Source organism: Plodia interpunctella, chromosome 30 (assembly GCF_027563975.2).
Source record: "Plodia interpunctella isolate USDA-ARS_2022_Savannah chromosome 30, ilPloInte3.2, whole genome shotgun sequence".
Lineage (NCBI taxonomy): Eukaryota > Metazoa > Arthropoda > Insecta > Lepidoptera > Pyralidae > Plodia > Plodia interpunctella.
This window is the reverse complement of record NC_071323.1, coordinates 1,247,497-1,275,321: the sequence shown is the minus strand read 5'-3', so window position 1 is coordinate 1,275,321 and position 27,825 is coordinate 1,247,497. Positions and strand designations below refer to the sequence as shown.

Below are 27,825 nucleotides of genomic sequence, written 5' to 3'. Positions count from 1 at the left end.
TATATATATATATATATATATATATATATATATATATATATATATATATATGAAACAATGAATTAGACTCACAATGGTAAGCAGGCCGGCGACCACAGACGATATGAGATCCTTGCCGGCGCGCGCGGTGACCATCGTGTTGTGAGCGCCGGAGACGGCGGGCCCGTGATCGGCCGTTACGATCAGCACCAGCTCTATGAACTTGGCCGCCCATTCTGGCAGCTCGCGCTGGAACCTGCCATCACAATATTTAATATTATATATAATCAATATTATATTAAATATCGTGTTGTACGTTACTGACAGACAGACAACGTACAGCCTAAACTACTGGGCGTAGGAAGCTGAAATTTGGCGTGTAGGTTCCTAGGGGAGTGCAGGGGAGCACTAAGAGAGGATTTTTGGAAATTGTACCCCGAATGGGGTGAAAGGGGTTAAAAACTTTTACATGAAAGTTCTACACCGTTGATGTTAGAGACTTGATAATTTGCATTTTAGTCGTTTATAATAAATTAATGAATAAGAGTTTCAGATTTTTCTGAAAATTTACCCTCAACTCAAGATTTATACAGACAAATAAAGAATTTTGTTATTATGATTATTATTCTTATTGACAATCCTTATTATCATTTTATTATTCAATTCGAGATTGACCTGTCAATCTGTGAATCTGTCATTATGGGAATCTGTGTTTACGCCAATCTATCATTATGCAACACCTGGCATTATGGGTTTCTGACAAATCGCTGAACTGACATTTGGCATTTCTGACGTTCTTCGCCGCAAACGGCCAAATCTTCAAAATTTCCCGAGCCTCACAGCTCCGAATACAGAAAGTTACGACTCCAGGCGGACAAGGCCCCGACTCACCACAGCAGACTGATGGTGCCGCCGACGCCGAGCTGCCGCTCCAGCACCTGGCTGATGGGCACCCCGCAGTAGCTCAGCTCCTGGCCTCGCTCGTCGCATATCGTGCTTATGAACGCGGCCGGCTTCCGGATCATGCCCAGTTTCTGTGCGATCAAGTTTTCTATATTAGTCATAAAATTATTATTAATATAAAATACTTAATAAAGGAAGGGAATACTCCTCACGGCTGAGGGTCGTGGTCATTACATGGAATAAACACACACACAACTTTCTTGGCATTATTAATGGAGTGGTTTACCATTTCACACGCAAGTTGATAATCAACCAGTGTGCAGGTTTCCTCACGATGTTTTCCTTCACCGGAAGCAAGTGGTGGCCGATGAAAACTACTATACATGTTTACGAACTCATGTGGCACGAGTAGGATTCGAACTGGGACTTTTCGATCCGCGGGCGGGCTTCTTAACTATTACACCATCACCGCTTAATAATAATAATACAATTTAAATAAACGAGGAAACGACGGACTTCAACAGTTGTAGAAAAATATAATAAATTAATAAAAAAATAATAATTAATACCAATCCTAATTAATATTACAAATGCGAAAATATGTGTGTTTGTTATTTACGCTCTATCTACTTAACCAATCTTCTTGAAATTTCGCATACATATAATTAAAAATATAGAGAAGTACAATTCATCCCGGAAAAAACTTGTATTATATAAAACTTTTCTATAAAAACACTAGATGGCGCTGTGTGTGTGTTTTAAATGCGCTATGAATATTTTATTCCAACTATCCCAATCGCATTTTAATACGAAAAGAAAACTGTTCCCGAGGGCATTTAAGCGATCGAAGCCGCGGGTAAACAACTAGTTCAAAATTATTATTATATTAGATGATATTTTTCCACACCACCAACTCACCCTTGCCCAATCGTAGTCCATGGGTACTTTGGGTGGCTCGATTTCTTCTTTGACTATGATCTGGCCGGCTTTCACTAGTTTCGTGTACACCTGTCAACAGAAAAAAAAAATATTTTATCATAGACAATAAGATTTAAAAAAAAAAAATTTTTTGAGACATGAAATATCAAAGCTCTATGAAAATATAACACAATTTCACACAACCTGAGCCGCTGAAAATTAAAATAAGTAAATAATTTATATATCACGATGCTCTAGAACCAGAGATATCGGACGCACGGAATTAACTCGGGCGGAGCTCCGTGAAAAAACTAATACAGAATAAAAATGCCTATATATTTTTTTTGTAAATTTAATTTACATTTGTTGTTATTTTTTAATTTTGTGAGCGTTTTTTAAATGCGTATATTTTTTCTGTCAATGTGACATTATTTTTTTTAATTTGTGTTCCTTTTCAATGTTTTTTTTCCTTTACCTCTTTGACAGCGTCCCCTAACGTGTCGAAGGAATCCGGCACTGTGACGCCGTAAGCCTTGAGCCCGGCGTTCTTGGCCACCGCCTTCTCCAGGGCGGAGCCCGCGAGTGAGCCCGCGTGACCAAACTGCACTTCCGATGTGAACATGTCTGTAATGCATATTGAATGTTATTATATAGAATTTTTAATACGTACGTACAGTAAATTTTTCGCGTCAAATGTTAAATTATAACGGGGCTTCGCTTCCATGGGAATTCCGGAATAAATATTATGTGTTATTCCAGGTTGTATGTCCACCCGTGTAACAAATTTCATAACAATCCGTCCAGTAATTTTTGCGTGAAAGAGTAACAAATGTACATACAGATACATATTTAACGGAGACGTTTTGTTTGACGTTTTGCGAAAGTGATCACATTTGTAATTGATGATATTTTGCGACCATGAAATTTTGCGCAAACTCATATTGCTCATTTGCATAGTGTGAAAATCACATTGGACAAAGCTGACAATTTGCATAATCAATTTTTCACAATAACATTTCGCGAAAGTGATATTTTGCGAACATGACATTATGCGAAAGTGATATTCTGTGAACATGACATTTTGCGTACATTATATTTTGCGCACATGACATTCTGCGAAAGTGACTTTTGCGATCATGACATTTTGCGAAAGTGTCATTTTGCGAAAGCGACATTTTGCGAAGGTGACATTTTGCGAAAATGACATTTTGCGACTCACCGGAGCAGGTGCCTATGCACCAGGCGACCATGGGCTTCTTGATCAGCCCGTCGCGGATGGCGCGGCACACGTGGTACTCCTCCACGCCTCCCACCTCTCCGAGCAGCACTAGCATCTTCACGTTGGGATCCGCTTCGTATCTGTTCGGAAACGTATTGTATATTAATGTCGTAAATATTTAGATCATCATATCGAGTGTGTCATCGCTAACACTGGTGTCAGATTTTGCTCAAGTCGTCTAAAGGCATTTTGACATGAGTTTTTCGACTGTTTACCGCCATCTAGCGGCAGTTAGTCGCATAAACACTAGTGAACTAAACTGTCAACCGGTGTGCAGGTTTCCTCACGATGTTTCCCTTCACCGGAAGCAAGTGGTGGTCGATGAAAACTACTATATATGAGTCAGATTGGTATACAAACTCATGTGGCACGAGTAGGATGCGAACCTGGGACCTTTCGATCCACAGACCACCATCGCTTCAAAATTATATATTTTTTGGAGATTTTCAGAGGCAACAATAAAAAAGAAATATTTTATTTTTCTCAAGAATCCTTGCATTGAAACCCTTCAATTTGATACCCGTTATCGATAAAAAATATTGCTTTTCACCAAGTCACCATATTTGTTTTTTCTTAACGTCAGATATCTGAGAACACTCGGGCAGCTAAGGCGAATGTAACGATACTATTTTGGACAATATATAATAAAGAATATTACATACATACATACAAGATACGCGCGAAAAACAATACCCTTCCATTGCAGTCCCAAAAAGAAGAGGGTTAAGATAAAGCGAGTGAATTTATCGTCTAAACTGATCTACACACAATCTATACTATTATTATAAAGAGGTAAGCGTTTGAGAGTTTGTATGTTTGAGGCGGGTAATCTCCGAAACTACCGAACCGATTTCAAAAATTCTTTCACCATTAGAAACGTACATTATCCAAGATCGCTATATAGGCTATATGTTATCTCAAAATTCCCACGGGAGCCAAGCCCCGGGCAACAACTAGTACTCAATATTTTATTGCATCTACAAAGTTGATATGATGTTGTATATAATATATAACAAAACTGATTCGAAAGATAGTATATAAAACGCCGTACGTGACTATGTTTTTCCAACATTCCCATGGAGGGTCGGCGTCAGGCGGCCGGTCTTAAAATCACAGCCATCGCAACTTCAGCATTCCGGTGATTTTTTACGTGAATCCCGAGCGTTGCGGCGTCGCCGAGAATAGACTTCTCACACGAGAATTAAATGGAAACTGTGATAAAACAAAGTATTTTACCTGAGCAGGTGGTCGATGAAAGTAGTCCCTGGGTATCGATCACCTCCGATGGCCACACCTTCGCACACACCATCGGCGTTCTTGGAAATGATGTTGTTCAGCTCGTTGGACATACCGCCGGAGCGGGACACGTAAGCAACGCTGGAAAAAACATATGCTTACATATAATTCAAGTTTGTTAGACCAATTTAAAAAAAAACCCCGACTTTCAATATTAATTTCGCTTTCAATTTCGGAATGACTGAATCGATTTTGATCAAACATATCTAAGAACTACCGCATAAAAATTAGCAATCAAATTAAAAAAAAACTCATCCAAATCGGTTCATCCGTTGATAAGCTACGGTGCCACGTACACAGACAGACAGACACACTTAAGTGGTCAAACTTATAACTCCCCTCTTTTTGCGTCGAGGGTTAAATACAAAGTCCTCTGCTGCGTCTGTCTGTTTGTTCGCGAGTAACTCAAAAATTACTGCACGGATTTTCATGCGGTTTTCACCAATGGATAGTGTGAGGAAGGTTTAGGTGTTAATTTTAATTATTCCAGAGACCAACACTGTTCAAATGAGTTTCTTTCGGCATTTCTTCTCAGCAGCTATTTAATATAAAACATTGACGTGAAAAAGTGCCTGTGAATCAATACATATAATAAAACAGAAAAAAATTTTGTACATTGAATATATTTACATAAAAACCAAATCAGGCGATAGATTTTGAAGAAAAAAAAACTGTCTGTCTGAACGTCTGTCTGTTTGTATGTACACGCTAATCTTCGGAACTACTGGTCGGATATGAATAAAACTTTTTTGTTATACAACACATAGGAAATATATATTTCAGTCTAATTAGCGTCTTCTGTATAGGTGTCGTTACGCTTTGTCTGTACAATTAAATTTCTCTAATAATTTTGACTCCTTACCAAAAATTATTCGGCCACGCGAACAAAGTCGCGGGCATAAGCCAAATTCAGAATAAATTATTTGAATTTGAAGAAATAAAAAACTGTTCTTTTGTTGTGAAATTTAACGCAGACGAAACCGCGGATACACAGCTGGCTGTAATATATTTTTCGTGATCTAATGGACATTTTGTCAAATTAATTAGTAACCAAGATAGATTGTTCACATCTATTGAGTCAAATTAAGTTTAAATTGTTCATTACCCCCGAAAAGTAGAGAAAACGCTCTTTTCTCCTCCTCTACGTAGGACCGCCATTCACAGATTCCACGTCTATGCAAGCAAGCTCTCTAATTAATTACAGTAACAAAATTGACTTTACAAATTTACTTTGCGGATGCAAAAACCCTTTCGATGTCTCTGGGGACCCAAGGGCTGGTGACTATTTTGGCCAACGTTTGAGTTTGACCATACAAAGAGGAAATGTCGCCAGCCTTCTGGGAACTTTACCGCACGACGACGGCGATTTAGTGTCAATTTTTTATTTAAATTAATAATTATTTAATTAATTAATATTTTAATAATTTCGTTGACGACCTCGGTGGCGCAGTGGTAAGATTCTTGCCACTGAACCGAGAGGTCCCGGGTTCGATCCCCGGTCGGGTCATGATAGAAAATGATCTTTTTCTGATTGGCCCGGGTCTTGGATGTTTATCTATATATGTATTTGTTATAAAATATAGTATCGTTGAGTTAGTATCCCATAACACAAGTCTCGAACTTACTTTGGGGCTAGGCTCAATCTGTGTGATTTGTCCTAATATATTTATTTATTTATTATTATTTATTATAATATTTATTATTTTAGTTTTAATTTTTAAATAGCTCAAGTGTGTATGTATAGTTAATTTTATATTCGCTATTGGCATAATATATTGTTGATAATTATTATGTATATTAAAGCAACTTTACCAATAGTCCACGGAAAATTCGCAAATGTTTCTGTTGAAATATACTCGTAGAACGCACCCTATTCACAATCAAACGTCAAGTCGTGTTTTTCCCGCCTTCTGCGTCTCTCTTCCCGCGCTGCTCTGTCTGTATCGTGCTACTTTTATTATTAGAAAAATCACTAATAAACTAAATTAATTATCAGTTTTTCATTAGTTTCTTTACCTAGTTGTGTTTTTTTTTTGTTCATATAAGTATATGTCGGAGTCACCGTTTCTATTATTTTATATTAATGTATGCTGTGTTTGTCTGTAATAGACTGTACAATTGGATTAAACTTTATTATAATGTAATTTTGATAAATGTATTGTTATAACAGTTGTTTGTTTCAATTGTAATAAACCGAATAAATAATATATATATATATCTTACCTGCCAGGTCTGTACAGTTTGCTGTCGACGATATTGTCTATCATACCGGCCGTGTTGCCGATCTTGAAGCAACCCGGCTTGATACCGCCGACTGTCGCCGGCCCAATTATGTTCACCTTTCAAAATTAATCAAAATTATGTCCACAAATGTTTTCGAGTTCAACCAGCCGGTGAGGAAGAAATGTACGATTTTATGACACTGGGATGAACGACCGCGTCACGTAATAACCTTGATCTTGCGATTCTTATTGGCTTGTCCGTGACTGTGACCTAGACAGCCATGGGCGTAGGTACCTATTATATGACAAGGCTGGGCATTACCCCCGCCCAGAGTCCATGCCGTCACTAAATATACTACAAAACTAGGTCGCATTCCGCGTCTGTTTGTTTCTAAGCTTTCCTTTAACCAAAAACGGATGAGAATTAAAACAAATTGGCATTTGACTAGATGTTGCCCGGGGCTTCTCTCCCGTGGGAATTTCGAGATAAAATATCTTGGATAATACCCTTGTAATGGTGAAAGAATATTTGAAATCGGCTCGGTGGTTTCGGTGATTACCCGCCTCAAACATACAAAACTCACAAACGCTTACTTCTTTATAATAATAGTATAGATAAATGCGAAAGTTTGTGAGGATGTGTGCATGTGTAGTGACGTTCAGCCCCTTTACATGCATGACTATGAACTTTTAAAACAAACAATGATAATACCATGACAAGACTTCAGGGGGACCTCCCATAAGAACGTCATTTACTGTTATCACATTTAAGACTAAATTAAAAAAATATTTTAGTAGTTTTGCAGCATTGGAATATGTTTTTCACATGTGTTTATTAATATTTTTATATTTAGATAGATAGATAAACTGTTTATTTATATCGAGGGCACACAATATACATTTATGATACAGTGAACCATTAATATAAAGGACAAATACACAAGAAACATTCCACATAACTATACAATCATGTGCCGCGGCTATATAAAAGGGCAGTATCTCAGTGCATATTCTGCTCGACAAAGAGAGCAGGGCACTGGTTTTCAAATACCACCAGAGGGTACACGGGGTGTCACGCATATCGGAGACGGTCGTGCCATAGTAGTCATATAATTAATGATACACACTTAACACATTTAAATAATAATAACATTGCTAATATTATGAAGACAATAGGAAGTAGACTAAACGAATACGAATTCAATTTAAACCGAACACCAGACAAATACAAGCCACTCGTCACACGCCACACAAAACGTGCAGACATCACCACCAGGCAACTAAGTTGCTTTTTTGTTTTCTAAAATAAACGTATTTACGATTTTAATTCTAATTTAATTTAATTTAGTTTAATTTAATAAGTGTTGCGTAGTGCCACAATCTAGTTACATGGTTATAAGTTTTAAATTTAGTTTTTAATTTAAGTATGTTATATTAAAAACCAGCGCCCATGGCCCAGCCACGACACATGCTGAGTGGGGGCCACTTTGGTGCATGTTTTAATTCCGGATTGTATTGCCAATTTAGTTTTAATTGTTCATTATGTACCAAATAAACAATTTTTATTTCTTTCTTTGACAGACAAAAGAAAAAAGGACTATCGACTGGGACGGAGGGCTGTGAGTCTGGACTAGGCGCAGACTCCACCACGCGACCACGAGATAAATAAAAAATAGTATTTTATTCAAGTCGCCTCTTTAGTCAATGTTTGTTATTCTTTCACGCAAAATCTACTGGACGGATTGTTATGAAATTTGGTACACGGATAGAATACATCCTGGAATAACACATAGGGTACATTTTATCCCGAAATTTCCACGACAGCGGAGCCCCGGGGCACAGTTAGTATAATAGAACATTTTACATAGGAATTTACGCTCGCGGCCTCACCGGTTGGTTTAATAAACAAAAAACGGTACTGCAACACCTCTATATGGGGATATCTAATAATATTTCAAAATTTTTAATTATGTAACTAAAAAATAAAGTCGGGAGACGCTTCTGCTCAGCAGTGGGACTTAAACAATTAGAAAAAGAAACCTGTTTTTTTTTTACAAAAATGTCATTTTCGCCACAAGCTTTTATTGTCGTCAGAGAATCCATGCCCGTGCTGCATACCATTGGGAATTTCCATAGTGGGGAGCCGATCCTGGGCGCATCATCAGGTCATGCTTGTTAGGTAACAAAAAACCTTACATTCTCATTTATAACATGAGTGAGGATTGTCCATAGGTTATACTTACACCACGAGTGTCGGCCAATTTGATGATCTTCCTCGTCATATTCTCAGGAATTCCTTCGGCGATGATTACTATAGTGTTTATTTGCGGGTGTTGCATCGCCTGGAAACAATACGTTACTCGTGTTATGTTGCTCATTGCAAACAACTCGTGAACTGCCGGGGGAACTGGTCAGCTCGATCTTTTATTAAAAGCTTTTTTTGTTTGGTTAATTATACATATATATATATATATATATATATATATATATATATATATATATATATATATATATAGGTATATATATTTTCCTTTCATCAGCACTCGATCACGATCATAATATGTTTCAGTATACCTTTTGACCATGTACTTTATTGTATGCTTACATTGTTATATTACTGATAAAAAATTATACATAAATTTATATTTAAAAAATGGTAAGCCCTTCTGGCATAATAGGGACCAACACTGTTTGAATGAGTTTCTTTCGGCATTTCTTCTCAGCAGTGGTCGTTCCGAAATGCTAGTAGTTTGTAGCTTTGGTAAACATCATTTAATTTAGAATATGACGTGAAAAAGTGCCTGTGAAGGCCTAATTTCTGAATAAATGATTTGATTTTGACAAAAAGTTACGTTGTAGCGTGTTATGTTGCTCATTGAATATAAATTATAGCGCAAGGCAACGTCGAGCGCTATAATAAGGACGATTATGTAACGAACGAACGAAATGTTTTCCATTTAAATCGATTAATTACACATGTCACACATGCTTTTTAACTTATTTTTGAAAATAATAATGAGAAATTCTGGAATCGAGCGGGAATTGAACCCGCGCCCCTGTCTATCCGGGACAGTGCTCTTGACCACTGAGCTATCGAGACCGTGCCAGTTCGGCTGAATTAATCCATCTCTTTATGTCTTACGCCCGACGTAAAGAATTTTCAATTACAATGTTTTTCATACTTCAAGAAATGATAATCAATTCTTAATAATTATGCGAAAATTTCTTTAAATATATATGGAAAACACAAGAAAGGACCACTTATAAGATAATTTTGTTGTCTGTCAGTCGAGATAATTTTCCCACGATTGCGTAGAGTTATCAAGTAGAAATTTTATGTCAAAGTAGCTTTTGCACGCGGCTTCGTCTGCGCGAATTTCATTTCTTAAAAGCGAATCGAAAGAAAATTACAGTGATTATTTTATCGCGTATTCAGTAAAAGAACTGGTCAAATTTATATGATAAAATATATAATTCGTATATTTTCGTCCTCATTACTACATTCCTAAAATTCATACATTATAATTAAATTACATAGTATGTATCTCTCAAAAATCTACAAACTACTAGCATTTCCGCCGCTTAAAGATATTTTATATCCAAAATTGACGTCGTAAAAAATCTTTTTGCTTGTAAATTCCCGTCTGTCCCACTAGTTCCATTGAGTTGTCCCATAATGGGACACACTATGAGAAAAATAATTAATTTTTAAAACAATATCATAAATTTCGCCTGTCATCATCGGCTTATAGTATAACCAACGTCTTGATACTTTACCTGTATGGTGCTCTCGTACGCTGACCTCAGAGACGCAAAGTTGACTAGGACCGTCGCTTCTTGATGCTTGCGCATAGCCACGTCCATGTCGCTGAACACTGCGGCAATTTTTTTTTTTTTATGTACAATCCTTGGAAAATATCGCCAAGCTAACGTTTTGGTACAGTCAACAGCACATCAAGTTAGCCTACATGAAACTCTATGGCGCGGTAATAAAGGCGAGTTTGCAATGAATTAGACTGTACCACCTGTAACTACCGGAACAACATTTTTCATCACAATGGAAAGTTTCACATCAATTATCACTAAAGGCGTTTGTCGTTCACTCGCAACATCGGACAGACCCGTGGAAAAAGGGAGAAGGGTGCGAAAGAGACAGCTGTATGTGGGTAGAAAGAGAAAGACAGACAATGATAATTTTATGTTTAATAAAAAAATAAAACATTATTTATTCCAAAAAATGTTAAACACGAATGAAACGCTACACGCCGCGTTCAAACGCTCGTGAAATTAACCCCTATCTCATTATTATAAGGGTGAATTTCACGAGCGTTTGAACGCGGCGTGTAGCGTTTAATTAGTGTCGCACATTTTTTCTTTAACGAAAAGAATCATTTTATTAATTAAAACATTTACAAAATTATCATTGTGTCAGTACTTTACTTATTTATAAAATAGGATAATTAAATTGATCACTGTGTGTGGTACAACTTAATAAACACTGATGAGAGCCCGCGGCGGCGTTCAAAACGCTCGTGAAATATAAACTTCTAAAAAACGGTCGAGTGGTTTAATAAGATACTTTATCAGAAACTGAAACTGGCCTTTTGACAACGAAACAGTACTTACCGGGTATGAACACTTCCTTATTGCCGAAATAATACTTTTGTTTATGGTCAGCCGTGAATGGGTACACAATGGCGACGACAGAAGGTTCTGCGCGACGACATATGTAGTCGAAATCCAACATGCCCTGTAAATTAAATAAATTAGCAATTCATTTCCATATTAATATTAAAAAGTATTTCTGGGCGATTCACGGAGCGTTTCGACCGCTGCGGCCGCGCTGTCATTACGATACGTCAATTTTCTTGAGGAAGGAATTATTTACAAAATCGATCTATATTTGTTTTATAAAGAGGTAAGTATTTGTGAGATTGTACGTTAGAGGCGGGCGAACTCGGAAACTACCGAACCGATTTAAAAAATTATTTTACCATTAGAAAGGTACATTATCCAAGATTGCTATATGCTATATGTTATCTCAAACTTCCCACGGGAGCGAAGCCCCGGGCAACATCTAGTCATTCATAAAATTGACCACCACTTGCTTCCGGTGAAGGAAAACATCGTGAGGAAACCTGCACACTGGTGGACAGTTTAGTTCACTAGTGTGTATGCGACTATCTGCCACTAGATGGCGATAAGTAGTCGTAAAAGTCACGTCAGATGCCTTTAGGCGACTTGAATAAGATCTGACACCAGTGTAATGATGACCACAGTACAGATTATGTATTTTAAAGTCTAAAAATGAATCTAATTCTTGCCTTTCTTACAATTTGAAAAATTGTAATGACAATGCGGCTGCAGCGGTCGAAACGTTCTGAAAACAACTTTTTTGTTTGTCACGCTTTCACGGCTAAACCTCTGGGCCGATTTTGGTGAAATTCGGAATAGATATAGTAAACGACCCGTGGTCAAACATAAGCTACCTAAAAATGAAAGTATGTTCGTTGGTAAAACATAGCATAGCATTGAAGTAATATGAAGAGGGGGTTCATTATGTACCAATTCATTATGGAATTAGAACGCAGCCCCAGGTCGCGCACGCACCTGTATGGCCCGGTTCTGCATGCCCCAGATGATGGCCTTGGTCCGGTCGCTGAAGAGGCCCGCGTGCGCGTGCGCGTGCGCGTGCGCGTGCGCCGGCTGCGGCCTGCGCGGCGCCTGCGCGCACGCCAGCGTCAGCAGCGCGTCGCTCAGCTCGGGGAGCTCCAGGTTCACCTTCGGCTATTGCAAACATTCTATTTTCAGTACATTGCACATTCTAAATGTATATATATATATATACACACCATACATCTTTAAACATGCCAAAAAATAAAAAATCGAAATATATACAAAATCTATCCAAAAAGAACAATAATAATTGATAATATAATACTTAGAGTGCGCCACCTGACTACTGCGCTTCATAGTAAAGCTAGGCTCAGCGCAGCGGTTCACACAAAGTCGACTTTCATTGATAAATTCTGGCAATTCTTTTTTATTTATTTATTTTTTGCCTATGCCGGGGTCATTGCACGCGAGAGCGAGAGAACACGATAAACTATGAATTGGAATAATTGTAGTTTCAAACTACGTCCATAAATTATTGATATTTTGGGATAAACGCAAACCTCAATAACTTTAGTGATAAAAGATAATATTAAATTTTGATTACTCACATGTATTAATAGGGTCTTTAATATTAAGCCTTTAATTTTTTATAATAAAAAGTTTTAAAAAATATGGTGTATAAATTTTTTTACATTGCTTAATAATTAGGTTATATAGTGAGACAAATCGAGATGCCATATCTTCAGGAATAAGTTTTATTATTCATTTATGTATATATGTATATACAGGGCGACTGGTATCAAACGCAAAACCTCCTAAAGACTACTTGGGTACATCAAAACAAGCAACTTTTATTCTACGACTTTTCGTGATTCGTAGTTTGTTTTTTTTTTTTCATATAAAAAAAATACAATCTAATTTGCGATTCTACACATGTTAACTCTATGTAATAGCCGAGCAACACGAGACAGTGCAGTAGCGTTATGTAGCGGAAAAAATCCAAATAAGTTTTTTTTTTATAAAAATTTATTTTTTTAACACAAGCCTTTATTGTCGTCAAGAGTGACCTTATTTTAAACAATGTGTAACAAAGAGATCACGTCCGAGCAGTAAACCGTTGAGGGATACCAACGTCCAAACTAACAAACTCACGACCTCGGTGGCGCAGTGGTGAAGTGCTTTCCCCTGAACCGAGAGGCCCCGGGTTCGAACCCCGGTCGGGTCATGATGGAAAATGATATTTTTCTGATTGGCCCGGGTCTTGGATGTTTATGTATACGAGTATATGTATTTGTTATAAAATATAGTATCGTTGAGTTAGTATCCCATAACACAAGTCTCGAACTTACTTTGGGGCCAGCTCAATCTGTGTGATTTTGTCCTAATATATTTATATTTAAACTAAACGTGTGTACAAAATTTCCGGTTGAAGGTGGTTGCTTCAAAATTGAATTGCACATTCTACCCGAATCCTGCTTATAGTTTGTGAGGATCGTGTGTTTGTTACTCTTTCAAGCAAAATCGACTGTACGGATTGTTATGAAATTTGGTACACGAGTAGAATATAACCTGGAACAACACATAGGGTACTTTTTATCCCGAAATTCCCACGGGAGCGAAGGGCTTAGCTAGTCCTAACTAATAATTATAAATGCGAAAGTAAGTCTGTTTGTTGCCTCTTCACGCTCTATCTGCTCAACCAATCTTCTTGAAATTTTGCACACATGTAGTTTGAAGTATAGAGAAGGACATAAAGTACCTTTCATCCCGGAAAAAGACTGCTCCTGTGGGAAATGACGCGGGCGAAGCCGCGGGCAATAGCTAGTAGACTATATATAATATGTATAATAATACCGACCGCGGGCGCCGACCGGGGCAGCTGCGCGGGCGCGAAGTCGAGCTGGTGCTCCGGCGGGACGGGCGCGTGGCCCAGCGCCAGGCCCACGATGGCCGTCATCTTGGTTTCGGGCCCGAACACGTACAGCGGGATGCGGAGACGGTGGCCCACCTCGCGCATTTGTCTGTCGAACACCATTCAACAATATTAAAATGGCATGTCACTCGTTATTTAGTCATTTCATAAATAATTTGGTCTGAAATGTCGTTTTGAGAACGTGTCTACAAATTAAATGTATGTATGATAGGTTATCAAATTGAAAATCTATTATTCCTTTTGCGAATCGTGTCATTCTGCGAACGTCATGGGTGAATTGTTTTACAAATGTGTCATGTTGCGTAAGCAATTTTTCGAGTATGATATTTTTTTGCATATCTGTAATTTTGCAAATACTTATGTCATTTTGCGGATCGTATCATTTTGCGAATGCAATTTGTCGAGTACGCTTTTCCTCGAATGTCTTTTTTCAAATTTGTATCTTTGCAAATATTTTGCTGATCGTGTCCTTTTGCGAATGTGATTATTCAAGTATGCTATTTCTCGAAGGTGTTTTCGCCAACACTATGTCATTTTACGAATGTAATTTTTCGTGAGTGGTATTTTTTGAATGTGTCATTTTGCGAATCATGTCATTATGCGAATCGTGTCATTTTGCGGAAACGTGTCATTTTGCGGAAACGTGTCGTTTTGCGAATCGTGTCATTTCCACCGCGGCGGTAGGTACCTGAGCCCCTCCTGGTAGTTGGGCCCGCCCCTCCTCACGAAGACGGTCACGTTGTATTGTATGAGCGCGTCCTTGTAAGTCTCCATCGCGGTGATGATGCCGCGGAAGGTATCGGCCACGTTGGTGAAGTTCGCTATCCCACCGCCGATGATCAGCACCTGATTATAGTTATTGTCAATTTTAAATAAATCTATACTATTATTATAAAGAGGTAAGCGTTTGTGACTTTGTATGTTCGAGGCGAGTAATCTTCGAAACTACACAACCGATTTTAAAAAATCTTTCACCATTAGAAAGGTACATTATCCAAGATTGCCATAGGCTATATTTTATCTCAAAATTCCAACTGGAGCGAAGCCCAACTGTAATTCATATTTTGCGTGAATTTCATTAGTGTTTATTAAATTGTACCGTACACAGTAATCAAGTTAATTATCCTATTTTATAAACAAGTAAAGTACTGGCACAATGATAATTTTATGTTTAATAAAAAAATAAAATAATTCATATATTCTTTATCAAAAAAAAAAAAAAGTGAAACGCCACACGCCACGTTCAAACGCCCATGAAATTCACCCTTCCTCGTCGAGAGTCGACTGTTCGAATTGCAAGCATTACACAAGTTGCAAGCTTGAATTTTTACTGTTCACTCAACGAAGGAAACAAAAGTGTTATCTATCTCTGTCTCACCTTCCCGTTGGGGTGTTTCTCCCTGCACATGAGACTGAAGATGGTCTTGGCGTAGTCCGCAGTCTGGCCCTCCGTCGGCGCTCCGGAGTACTCCCCGTAGTTGGCCAGCTCCGCAGCGCCCCCTGGGGGACACCGGACACCATTCGTAACAACCAGAGATCGGATATTCTATGTTCATGCCGATTAGTTTGGAGCTTGTGAGAAATAACTAGTTAATATAAAAATTGACGAGAAAAAGTCTCTGTGAAGGTCCAATTTCTGAATAAATTATTTGAATTTGCACATTTACCTAAACTCCGACATAGTAGTAACATATTATGTATTTATTTATTTAGATTTTACTTTTCCTAAGTATATTTGTTTATTTTCTTACAATTTATAGTCTTCTCTGTTCATGTAGTACACTAGTACTTCTGACTGGCCTGACAGGACGTGTATACAGTCCTCTCAACCTATCGCCGGTTGACTGTAAGAGATCCCTACATGGGATAAGTCCGCCGTTGTACAATGTATCTTGTATTAATTTTGATTAATGTATTTATTTTCGTGTAATAAAGTTATTACAAACAAACAAACAAACAAACAAACAAACAAACAAACAAACAAACAAACAAACAAACAAACAAACAAACTAGGTAACTTTTTATAATAGCTAACTTTTTATAATAGCCAACTTTTTATAATAGGTAACTTTTATAATAGCTAACTTTTTATAATAGCCAACTTTTTATAATAGGTAACTTTTTATAATAGCTAACTTTTTATAATAGGTAACTTTTTATAATAGCCAACTTTTTATAATAGCTAACTTTTTATAATAGGTAACTTTTTATAATAGCCAACTTTTTATAATAGGTAACTTTTTATAATAGGTAACTTTTTATAATGGGTACTTTTTATAATAGGTAACTTTTTATAATAGGTAACTTTTTATAATAGCCAACTTTTTATAATAGCTAACTTTTTATAATAGGTAACTTTTTATAATAGCCAACTATTTATAATAGCCAACTTTTTATAATAGCTAACTGTTTATAATAACTAACCATGTATAATATTATCATTATTATGAATAAATTGCGCGATGGCAACACTGCGAGACTAGACATTGTGAAATGATAAGGACGTTGTTATAATACGGTAGTTGACAAGATCAGAGATTGTAAAAATATACCTATATAAAATGGATATATTTAGGATCATTATGATAATTCATACTGTAACAATGCAGCTGGATCACTATACGAAGATTTAAACTTGGTTGGAAAGTCCATTTTCAAAAAGTATCAAATTATAAAAACAAACTCGACCATCATAAAAAGCTAAAATTTTGTAACAACTTTTATTAAGAAGCCGTCACCGTAAACGTAATGTTTAATGCAGCTGTCGAACAAACATATCTTTCTTCGCGAACATTTTAGCACGTTGTGACGTCACTTGTTCGTGTCATTTAGTACGGAGCGTTTGGACGAGTCAAACAATTTTTATTTTTGTCATATCTTTGAAAGCATTGTCATTATAACAGTAGTTTTTAGCTGGTGTGTCTAATAATATAAGTGCCTTCGAATGGTATGGCAACACTAGAGCGAGATTAGACATGCTCTGTATTCAATTAGAAATAAAACTGATAACATACCGAGAGCACAGATTGTGTCTGTGTACACGACAGAGGCTCCGCCTCCGGCGACCATCGTCCAAATGCGACCGGATTTGTTCAAAATTGTCAGCTGAAAGAAATAGAAATATATTAGGGACGAATCACACAGACTGAGCTAGCGCCAAAGTAAGTTCGAGACTTGTGTTACGGGATACTAACTCAACGATGCTATATTTTTATAACAAATACATATTTAGATAAACATCCAAGACCCGGGCCAATCAGAAAAAGATCATTTTCCATCATGACCCGACCGGGGATCGAACCCGGGACCTCGCGGTTCAGAGGCAAGTGCTTTACCGCTGCGCCATCGGGGTCGTCAAATTACATTAATAACATTAATTGTCAAAAGGAACATCTATCCTAGATGTTAGGTATATAGATACTAATATTATAAATGCGAAAGTTTGCTTTGTATGTTTGTTATTCTTTCACGCAAAATCTGCTGGACCGATTGTTACGAAATTTGGTACACGGGTAGTATATAACATGGAATAACACATATGGTACTTTTTATCTCGAAATTCCCATGGGAGCGAAGCCCCCGGGCGCGGCTAGTATTCTATACATATAATAAAACTGTGAGCTATGTCTGTACGTAGGAGATATTAAAGAAAAAATATTATGGAGGTGTTTATGGGAATAATAGAAGCCAAAACATTTTTCTTTATAATTTTTGTCTGTATGATTTTATGCGCACACGCAAACAACAGTAGAAACCACATAATATCCTTCTTCTTCTTAAGAGCTATGCCCTTGTCGGTAATATATCCATCCTGTATGTTTGACTGTCTATTCCGCTTTCACAGCTAAACCGCTGCACCGATTTTGATGAAATTTTGTAAGCATGTAATTAAAGACCTCCGTTCAAATATAGGTTACTTTTTTTCAAAAAACAAACCCCCAAACGACCATAATGAGGGGGGTGAAAATTTCTATAAAAATCACGTCTATTCCGCTATCGCAGATAAATTCACGCGGGCGAAGACGCGGACAAAAGTTAGCTTTTATCCGCATCTTCGCCCGCGTGAATTTACATATATACATATATAATTATTTATGTAAATAAAGAACATATCAAGGCTTACCTTCAAACTGGCACCGCTTTTGGCGTCCAAATCAGCTATATGAGCCTCCTCGGGGTACGCGTCCCGCCCGAAGGGGGGAGGGAAGGTGATCTCCCCCCAGTTTTTGGCGCAAATAAAGTCGGCCGTCTGATCCAGCTTAGCCGCTAAGTCCAAAAGGTAAATACGTTCGTTCGTCACAACTATAGGATTTATTTCCATGTATGTGAAGTGGAGGTCCACATACACTTTATACAGCGAGTGTATGAACACTGTTAGTATTCTGAAAAATGAATTAAAAATCCGTTTCAATTAACACTAGTACAAATTCAAATTCAAAATTCATTATTCAATTTGGGATGATACACATCACTTATTGACGTCAATTCGCGTATTAAAATAATAAGTTGTTCGTCGCGAACTTAGGACACGATAAATTTTTGACGCGTTTTTTTTTTCTTACAAAATTGGGAATATTTCAAAAACGACATAACCGATTTTGATGCCGCACGAACTTAAAAAATATATTGGCATATCCTATATATTTGACGACCTCGGTGGCGCAGTGGTAAGGTTCTCGCCACTGAACCGAGGGGTCCCGGGTTCGATCCCCGGTCGGGTCATGATGGAAAATGATCTTTTTCTGATTGGTCTTGGATGTTTATCTATATATGTATTTGTTATAAAATATAGTATCGTTGAGTTAGTATCCCATAACACAAGTTTCGAACTTACTTTGGGGCTAGCTCAATCTGTGTGATTTGTCCTAATATATTTATTTATTATATACCTTTTAAATTTCATCAAAATCGGACCAATGGTTCGAAAGTTATTGCTTTAAAAACATACATACAAAAAATTTATTTTTGCCCCAAGTAGAATGATAGACCTCGCTCGTTTCGGTCAATTTTAAAGTCAAGGTCTTTGTTTAAAATTTGAAAAATGGTAATGACAGCGCGGCCGCAACGTTCGCTCGGAACGCTCTGAGAATCCAACAAAAATTAATTGTGTTCGCGAGGTCGAATTTCGCGGCGAACAACTTTATATAGTGTATAGTGTAGCATAACCTGTTAAAAAAATATATTTTCTAATTTTCGCAAAGAAATTAAAGAGATTTATACAAAATGTGAGCCGATGGCGCTAATATAACTGACCTTCTAATCGAATGTGACTTCACATTCTTCAGGAGAACACGCTCGACCTCCTCGCCCGACGGAAACGTGTCCACGGGCACCTACAATGGAATAGATCACAATACCAGATAAATGACCTCTAGATAACATGAAGCGGTGGTGGTGTAACGGTTAAGACGCCCGCCTGTGGATCCGCCGAAAGGTCCCAGGTTCAAAACTCGTGCCACACGAGTTTGTAATACCAATCTGACTCATGTATAGTAGTTTTCATAGACCACCACTTGCTTCCGGTGAAGGAAAACATCGCAAGGAAACCTGCACACTGGTTGATTATTAACTTGCGTGTGAAATGGAGAAGGCAATGGCAAACCACTCCATTAATAATGCCAAGAGAGTTGTTGTGTTTCATTCCACGTAATGACCACGACCCTCAGCCATGAGGAAATACGACTATTAAGAAGATAAAATCTATATATTTATGATCATTGTCATAATATACTTTAACAATGTCGCTAAATCGTTTTACGAAGATTTAAAGTTGGGGGTATTAAAATAAATTCGACCTTCGTAAAAAGCCCCCATAGTCTAGGTGCACTGGCTCCGTCGCCGTACCTTGAATCTCACACGAGCGCATCGACATCGTGTAATTATGGAATAAACAGAACCATAAAAAATACTTGGTTCAATCCAAAATCAAAAATACTTGATTCCGTGTGCTTGCCCCCGCTAGCTACGCCCTCGTACCTCAAAACGATCGTGGAACGGTGGTGGAAACGGAACCCTAACAGTTAGATATTTGAATAACTGCAGGGCGCCCATAATTCGTGTGCCCAGCGCCCGTCCCCTCTTGCTCCGCCTTCGCACTTCACACGCGCCGTCATCGCCTCGCCACAAACAAAACCCCAAAAAAATAGATCCTTTAGCCCTACAATACGTGTGCCCCGTACCCACCCCCGCTAGCTACGCCCGCATACGTCACACGCGTCATCATCGACTGGTGATAGAAACGGAACCCTAAAACGTGACCCTGCAAAAATCTGCCCCCCCCCAGAATACGTGTGCCCCGAGCCTGCCCCCGCTAGCTCCGCCATACCTCGAGGCGGACGGCGAGCGCGTCCACGTCGCCGACGTCGACGCCCCCCTGGTGGTGGAACAGGATGGTGTCCGAGCGACGCCCCGACTGGACGCACAGGTACATCTCCTCATTCTGTAACCACAAAGTTCAACATCCTTATACATATTGATAAAACGTAGTCCAATGCCGCGTCTGTCTGTTCGCGATAAACTTCGAATTCAAATCTGGGAGTACGGCAGTGCCCCCGCCAAGACGAGCCAAGCGAAGCGCGAGGGCACTACCTCCTACCTTTTCTCGAAACGTTTCGTCGTATTTTTGAACCCTCGTAACTTTGGTTTGGATAATGCCAGATAGTTAAAATTTCCAAGATACAATAACATGAGTAGATTAATTAAACATACAAAGTTTGAATATCGTAGATCTTCAGATACTCCATATTCTAGTTAAAACATGTCAAATTCAAATCATTTATTCAGAAATTAGACCTTCACAGGCACTTTTTCTCGTCAATTTTTATATTTATATGTGACTTGGCCGTTTTGCTACCGTCACGTAGATTTCATAGGCATTCGTTATGTTATTTCTGTAGTAACGAAACTACCAAGCTACACGTTTTAACTAGAAAGTTAGGGCGCATATATCAAGAATCTTGACTCTGCATGAGATCTGACCACTTTTTCATACATTCTGATTAAAGTATAGAGTTTGTGGAGCAAACTAGACTCGTCTTGGCAACATTTTTACATGAAAATGTTTTTGGTGGGATTATTAATTCAGAAATTAGACCTTCACAGGCACTTTTCACGTCAATTTTTATATTAAATAGTTATTTCTCACAAGCTACAAATTACTGGCATTTCGGAACGACCACTGCTGAGAAGAAATGCCGAAAGAAACTCATTTGAACAGTGTCGGTCCCTATCATGCAAGAGGGGCTTACCATTATTGTTTCCTACAATATCAACTCAAAAACTACTGCACGGATTTTCATGCGGTTTATACCAATAGATAGTGTGATTCCTGAGGAAGGTTTATGTGTATAATTCATTATGTTTTACCCGAGCAAAGTTGGGATGGACGCCTAATTTATTATATCCTATTAATATTACAAATACGAAAGCTTGTGAGGATGTGTGTTCGAATTTGGAAACTTGTGTTATGGGATACTAACTCAACGATGCTATATTGTATATAAATCTGAAAAATATCATTTTTTGTCTTGAGCTGACCGGGGATCGAACCCGGGACCTCCGGTGTAGCAGTCCGGCGTGATGACCATTAGGCCACGGAGGTCGACAATGGTCGGTGATCACGTGAAATGCAGAAGATTCAGTAGGGAATACGATAGTTAATTACAGAAGAATATTAAGATAACATGGTATGCTACTAATATTATAAACGCGAAAGTTTGTGAGGATGTGTGTATGTATGTCTCTTTCACGCAAAAACTACTCGATCGATTGCCATTAAATTTGGTACACGGGTAGAATATAACCTGGAATAACACACAGGGCATATAAAATATATAAAATTTTGTTTTTTTTACAATAGAAAAATCTGATTTGACAAGTTGAAGAATGAAATAAAGAAACATATGTACTTATAACACATAATAGAACAAATATATAAATATTGAAATATGTTTTCATACATACTTTTTGGGCAATATGTAAAAAATAATACCTGTTCGTGCTTGATGAACGGCTCGACGATGAAGTGCCTGAGCTTGCCTGCGCACGCGCCGATCTGGATACAAAAGACAAAGGATTTTGAACTCTATGTGGATGTAGACAAAATTTATATTCGTTTGTAAACATTATGAACAAATATTATAAAGTAAGTTTGTTTGTTACCTCTTCACGCTCTATCTACTCAACCATTCTTAAATTTTTGCACACATGTACTTTAAAGTACGGAGAAGGGCATACATAGGATACCTTCCATCCCGGAAACATAACTGTTCCCGTGGGATATTCACGCGGACGAAGCCGCCGGCCGAAAGTTAGTAGTACAATAGTTTTTATTATAAATAAATATATTAGGACAAATCACACATATTGAGCTAGCCCCAAAGTAAGTTCTATACTTGTGTTATGGGATACTAACTCAACGATACTATATTTTATAACAAATACATATATAGATAAACATCCAAGACCCGGATCAATCAGAAAAAGATCAGATTTCCATCATGACTCGACCGGGGATCGAACCCGGGACCTCTCGGTTCAGGGTCAGGTCGTCTATTATATTGTTTGGTAGTTGGTAAGACGTGAACTATACCTGCTGTTCCTTGTCCATATGGTCGGCCAGCCAGCGGCGAGTTTCACTGGCGTTCTTGTTGACACCGACCAGACCTAGTTTTCCTCGCCGCTTGATCAGCTGGTCCGGCTTCACCACCAGCGACTGAAACGAAGACAAATAACATATATGTATATCCATACAAATACTCATCATCATATCGAGTGTGTTATCGCTAACATTGGTGTCCGATTTTATTCAAGTCGCCTAAATCTGACATAACTTTCAGGACTACTTACCGCCGTCTAGTGGCGTAGATAGTCGCATACACACTAGTGAACTAAACTGTCCACCAGTGTGCACGTTTGCTCACGATGTTTTCCATCACAGGAAGCAAGTGGTGGTCTATGAAAACTACCGTATATGAGTCAGATTGGTATACAAACTGATGTGGCACGAGTATGGATACGAACCTGAGACCTTTCGATCCACAGGAGTCTTAACCATTACACCACCACCGCTTTTGTACTAATACTTATACAGAGTAATTTCTTATACATTGGTATTGTTTTATCTACATGCCCAGTCGACGGCACTGAACAACTTTTCGTATGGAAGCAACGTTGAAATCGCGACAAAATCAGCTGATCCATACATTTTCCACACGTTAGGTATTTCATTTTGTATGGAACAGCTGATATTTTTCTCGCGATTTCGGAGTTACTCCCGTACTAGAAGTTGTTCAGAATCATGGACTGAGCGTGTAGACAAAATATTGCCAATGTATAAAAAGTCGCCTGTATTGATTAAAAATACACCTTGTTATATATAACATGTGTTCTTTGTACAATAAAGATATTACAAACAAACAATACTATACAAGTAAATGCGAAAATCTATCTGTCCGTCTGTTCCGCTGTCACAGCCAAACCGCTGTACTCTGATTTTGATGAAATTTAATATGCACATAGTTAAGCAACCCCTTTCATACATAAGCTAATTATTTTTGCAAAAATCAACCCACGAAATACTATAATAGGGGGGGAGTTTATTGAAATTGCAAGATCAATAATGCAGTTGAAAGACAGTTTCATTCCACGTACCTCCTTGGTGAGCCACGGGTTCTTGCCAATGACATCCTCCCAGACAGTGCCCTGCTCGATTGTGACGAATCGGCATGGCTCGAACGCGGTACCGGCCGGTATGTGCCTGGACAGAGACAAATGTAAGTCACACAATAGACTACGAGTAGTTGAGAAATTTTAGTTTCGATGACTATTCGAAGGTTATACACGGTTACTGGTATCTAACGCATAACCTTCCAAAGGCGCATAAGGTACATAGAGACTGACATCTTTTGTTCTACGACTTTTGTCTAATCGTGATAAAAACAAAAATAAAAAATTTAATGTCGTTTCTATAAAACATTAACTCTATGTTCGATTCCGATACATAACGCTACTGTACTGTCTCGTGTTACTTGGCTATTACATAGAGTTAAGATGTGTAGTATCGCAATTAGATTGTTTTTTTTTTTTAATATGGAAAAAAAAACTACGAAACACGAAAACTCGTAGAATAAAAGTTGCTTGTTTCGATGTACCCAAGTAGTCTTTAGGAGGTTTTGCGTTTGATACCAGTGACCCGGTATATTAACAGCCATAACACCAGTGAAAAAAATACTGTGATAATGACAATGCTTTCAATGATGTGACAAAAATAAAATCACACATTTTAAGACACGAACGAGTGACGTCACAACTTCGCTAAGAAAACTACATTCGTTCGACAGCTACATTAAATATTACGTTTATGATGATGAGTTCTTAATAAAAATTGTTACAAAAATGTCTTTTACGATTGTTATTTTTTTTTTAATTCCATATTTTTGAAAATTGACTCCCCCAATGATCCAGCTGCATTGTTAGAGTCTACGCATTATCACAATGATCCTAATAACATCTATTTTGTATATATTATACATATTTTATACAATTCTCTGACCTTGTCAACTACCCTATTCCGTCAAAATTTTATTGATTTTAGTGAGTATTCTTTTTTTTGGTATGCAGACTGGCAGAAAATATGATAAAATTAAAAAAAATATATACGACGAATTAGTGCTAATGTGAATATTAAGGACGTTGTTGTAATTATGCATTAGAAACACAGATATGGAACATGTTCAATGTAATGTTCATTCATGTGGCAGTTAAAATCAAAAGGGACCTTATGGCGGCTGGCACTTAGGTCTTTATTGCCGTTGTTCGAATACAAAACAACGGCAATGATGGCGTGAGTGCCGGGCGCCGTAAGGTCCCTTTTGATTTTCACGGCCACATAAATATCTGTGATTACAAATTGTATTTTATTCATCAAGATCACAAATATAAAAACGCTAGCTTTTGGCCACGGCTTCGCACGCTTGATTTTTTCATAATAAAATCTCGGCCATTCTTTCAGAAAAATTAAAATAAATTTAACAATTTTCAGCTTTTTATCTTGAAAATTTTATGAAGTCCCATACAATTTTACACCCACCTTTTATAGGGGTTGAGGGTTAATTTTCAGAAAAATCTGAAACACATATTCATTAATTTCATGTAAACAACTAAAACCCAAATTTTCAAGTCGCTAACTTCAACGGTGTAGAACTTTCATATGAACGTTTTTTACCCCTTTCACCCCCTTCGGGGTGGAGTTTCCAAAAATCCTCATCTGCACTCCCCAGGGAGCCTACATGCCAAATTTCAGCTTCCTACGACAAGTAGTTTCGGCTGTACGTTGTCTGTCAGTCAGTCAGTCACTCAGTAACGCAAGTTTTATATGTATATATATATATATATATAGAGATTACAAATGTACAGATATAAAAACATTACATATGTAATGTTCTTATCTAATATATGATCAAGACAAATAGTGAAACTGAATGAAAGCTTGTAAAAAAACACCGGACAACGAATACAAATTGCTATATTTTATTTGACAAAAAATTATACGCCTAGAAGTAATTAAATAAACACGATAATTATTAATCAATTTTATTGATTACCTCATGTGATTTACTAATTTTATAGTTATAATTGTGTAATTATAATTAGGTAATTATAATAATGTGTTTGGAAGGCAAATTGATTTCGGAACAGTGACGTAATTTCGTCGAATAAAAAGACGCCGGATTTTTCTGTGTCTGTGTTTTATCCTAACTAATATCATAAACGCGAAAGTAAGTTTGTTTGTTTGTTACCTCTTCACGCTTGATCTACCCAACCGATCTTCTTGAAATTTTGCATACATACAGCTTGAAGTACGGTGAAGGACATAGGCTACCTTTCATCCCGAAAAAATAACTGATCCCGGTGGGAAATTTACGCGGACGAACCCGCGGGCAAATAGCTAGTGATATACGTGACATATACTTAACAGTGGGCGCGGTTTCCAATTATTATTTATTTAATTAATTACTACTTCACTGTAAAGGCGGAGCCAATAATTAGCATATTTACATTATAATGTATACTTAAATAATATTTATTTATTCACTAGCTATTGCCCGCGGCTTCGCCTGTGTTTCTCAATATCTCGAGTTCTAAAGATCGCGATGCAACATGATATTAAGTTACGACCATCAGCTTTTTACTTCTTTTAATTCCATGAAGACAATTATTACAAGATTAATATATTTTAATTTTATATCTCCCATGTACAGACGTAGCCCACGTAGTTTTATTACAATTTGTCCAAGTCAAAAGGGACCTTATGGCGGCTAGCAATTAGTACTTTATTGCTGTTGTTTTGTATTGGAACAACGGCAATAATGGCGTAAGTGCCCGGCGCCGTAAGGTCCCTTTTGATTTGGACGGCCACATTTAGGAAAACTTTAGCTATGGTAACCACCATGAAACAGAGAGCCAACAGGGTAATGACAATTTTTTATTTTGATGACTATTCGAAGGCCCTTATATCATTAGAAACACCAGTGAAAAAAATACTGTGATAATGACAATACTTTCAGAGATACGACAATAATAAAATCATACATTTTTGGACTCGATCTCGAACACTCCATACTAAATGACACGAACACAACTCAGCTCTTACTCATTGCGAAAAAAGACTATGTTTGTTTGGTTCGGCAGCAGCCATAATATTGCATTTAAGGTGATGACTTCTTAATAAAAGTTGCTTCAAAATATTCGAATTTGTTTATTTTTTCTAATTCATTACAATCTAGTATCATTGTTACAGTCTATGAATTATCATCATCAAAATATCTATTCTATCTAGAGCACCCGTGTTTTTTACAATAGATACCTATTGTAAAAAATATGGGTGCTCTAGACCTTGTCATCAACCCTATTAAGTCTCCACAGATAGAACAAAAGTACGAAATTGAGAAATCCAAGCAGACACAGTATCTTTTTTTTTTATTACGGAAGAAAATATAATATCCAGAAGTTATAAACACAAGAAAATCAATAAAAAAGAAAGAATTAAACAGTTTATCGAGAGGAAATGAAAATGGTACCAAATCCGTTTAGACAACTGTGACCACATTGTATTATAGAAAATTATAATACTTTGTAATCTGTTAAAAATATTTTTCAAATTTCTCGATAAGAAATAAAAGAAATGTCGCTATAATTGTGTGTATGTATACCTTTAGTGATAATTTGATATGTATTAATATCTAGCTGCTCCCCGGGGCTTCGCTCCCTTGGGAATTTCGAAATAAAAAGCACCCTATGTTTTTTTCAGATTTTGCGTGAAAGAGTAACAAACAAACAAACATACATACACACACATACATCCACACAAACTTTCGCATTTATAACATTAGTAAGATAAAATAAATTTATAAAAAATGTGATGGTGGTGAACAAAGCGCCTTAACAGCCTGTAAAATCGTAAAATTTTTCGATAAGAAATAAAAGAAAGCGAAAAAAAAATGTGATGGTGGCGCTAGTGTGCTGGCAAAAAGCGCATTAATATTAGTCGTGGTTGCATACCTATTGATAAGGTCTTTCCCGGTCGCTTCGTATATAGCTTTTGATGACATTTTGTATGTGTTTCTTGTTGCGGATCAGTGCTGAGCTCGCGTCATATGGCTGTTGATTTTATCTGGAAA

General features: G+C 37.4%; 1 protein-coding gene across 2 annotated transcripts in view; it reads right to left on the bottom strand.

Annotated features, from left to right (window-relative positions):
* The window catches only part of ATPCL (ATP citrate lyase), a 56,335-nt gene that overhangs the window by 6,575 nt on the left and 21,935 nt on the right, over nt 1-27,825 (bottom strand). For both annotated transcript variants that reach the window (XM_053767421.1, XM_053767420.1), the window contains exons 2-23: nt 27,707-27,818; nt 23,798-23,903; nt 22,737-22,859; nt 22,137-22,199; nt 20,472-20,585; nt 19,400-19,479; nt 18,270-18,528; nt 17,161-17,251; nt 15,525-15,646; nt 14,835-14,992; nt 14,072-14,234; nt 12,208-12,384; nt 11,224-11,347; nt 10,375-10,472; nt 8,841-8,939; nt 6,599-6,714; nt 4,316-4,456; nt 3,020-3,159; nt 2,276-2,424; nt 1,801-1,890; nt 871-1,013; nt 73-235 (exon numbers count right to left, since the gene is read on the bottom strand). In XM_053767421.1, the coding sequence (XP_053623396.1) occupies nt 73-235; nt 871-1,013; nt 1,801-1,890; nt 2,276-2,424; nt 3,020-3,159; nt 4,316-4,456; nt 6,599-6,714; nt 8,841-8,939; nt 10,375-10,472; nt 11,224-11,347; nt 12,208-12,384; nt 14,072-14,234; nt 14,835-14,992; nt 15,525-15,646; nt 17,161-17,251; nt 18,270-18,528; nt 19,400-19,479; nt 20,472-20,585; nt 22,137-22,199; nt 22,737-22,859; nt 23,798-23,903; nt 27,707-27,756 (2,769 nt within the window). In that variant the 5' untranslated portion in view covers nt 27,757-27,818. The remainder of the gene's footprint in view (nt 1-72; nt 236-870; nt 1,014-1,800; nt 1,891-2,275; nt 2,425-3,019; nt 3,160-4,315; nt 4,457-6,598; nt 6,715-8,840; nt 8,940-10,374; nt 10,473-11,223; nt 11,348-12,207; nt 12,385-14,071; nt 14,235-14,834; nt 14,993-15,524; nt 15,647-17,160; nt 17,252-18,269; nt 18,529-19,399; nt 19,480-20,471; nt 20,586-22,136; nt 22,200-22,736; nt 22,860-23,797; nt 23,904-27,706; nt 27,819-27,825) is intronic.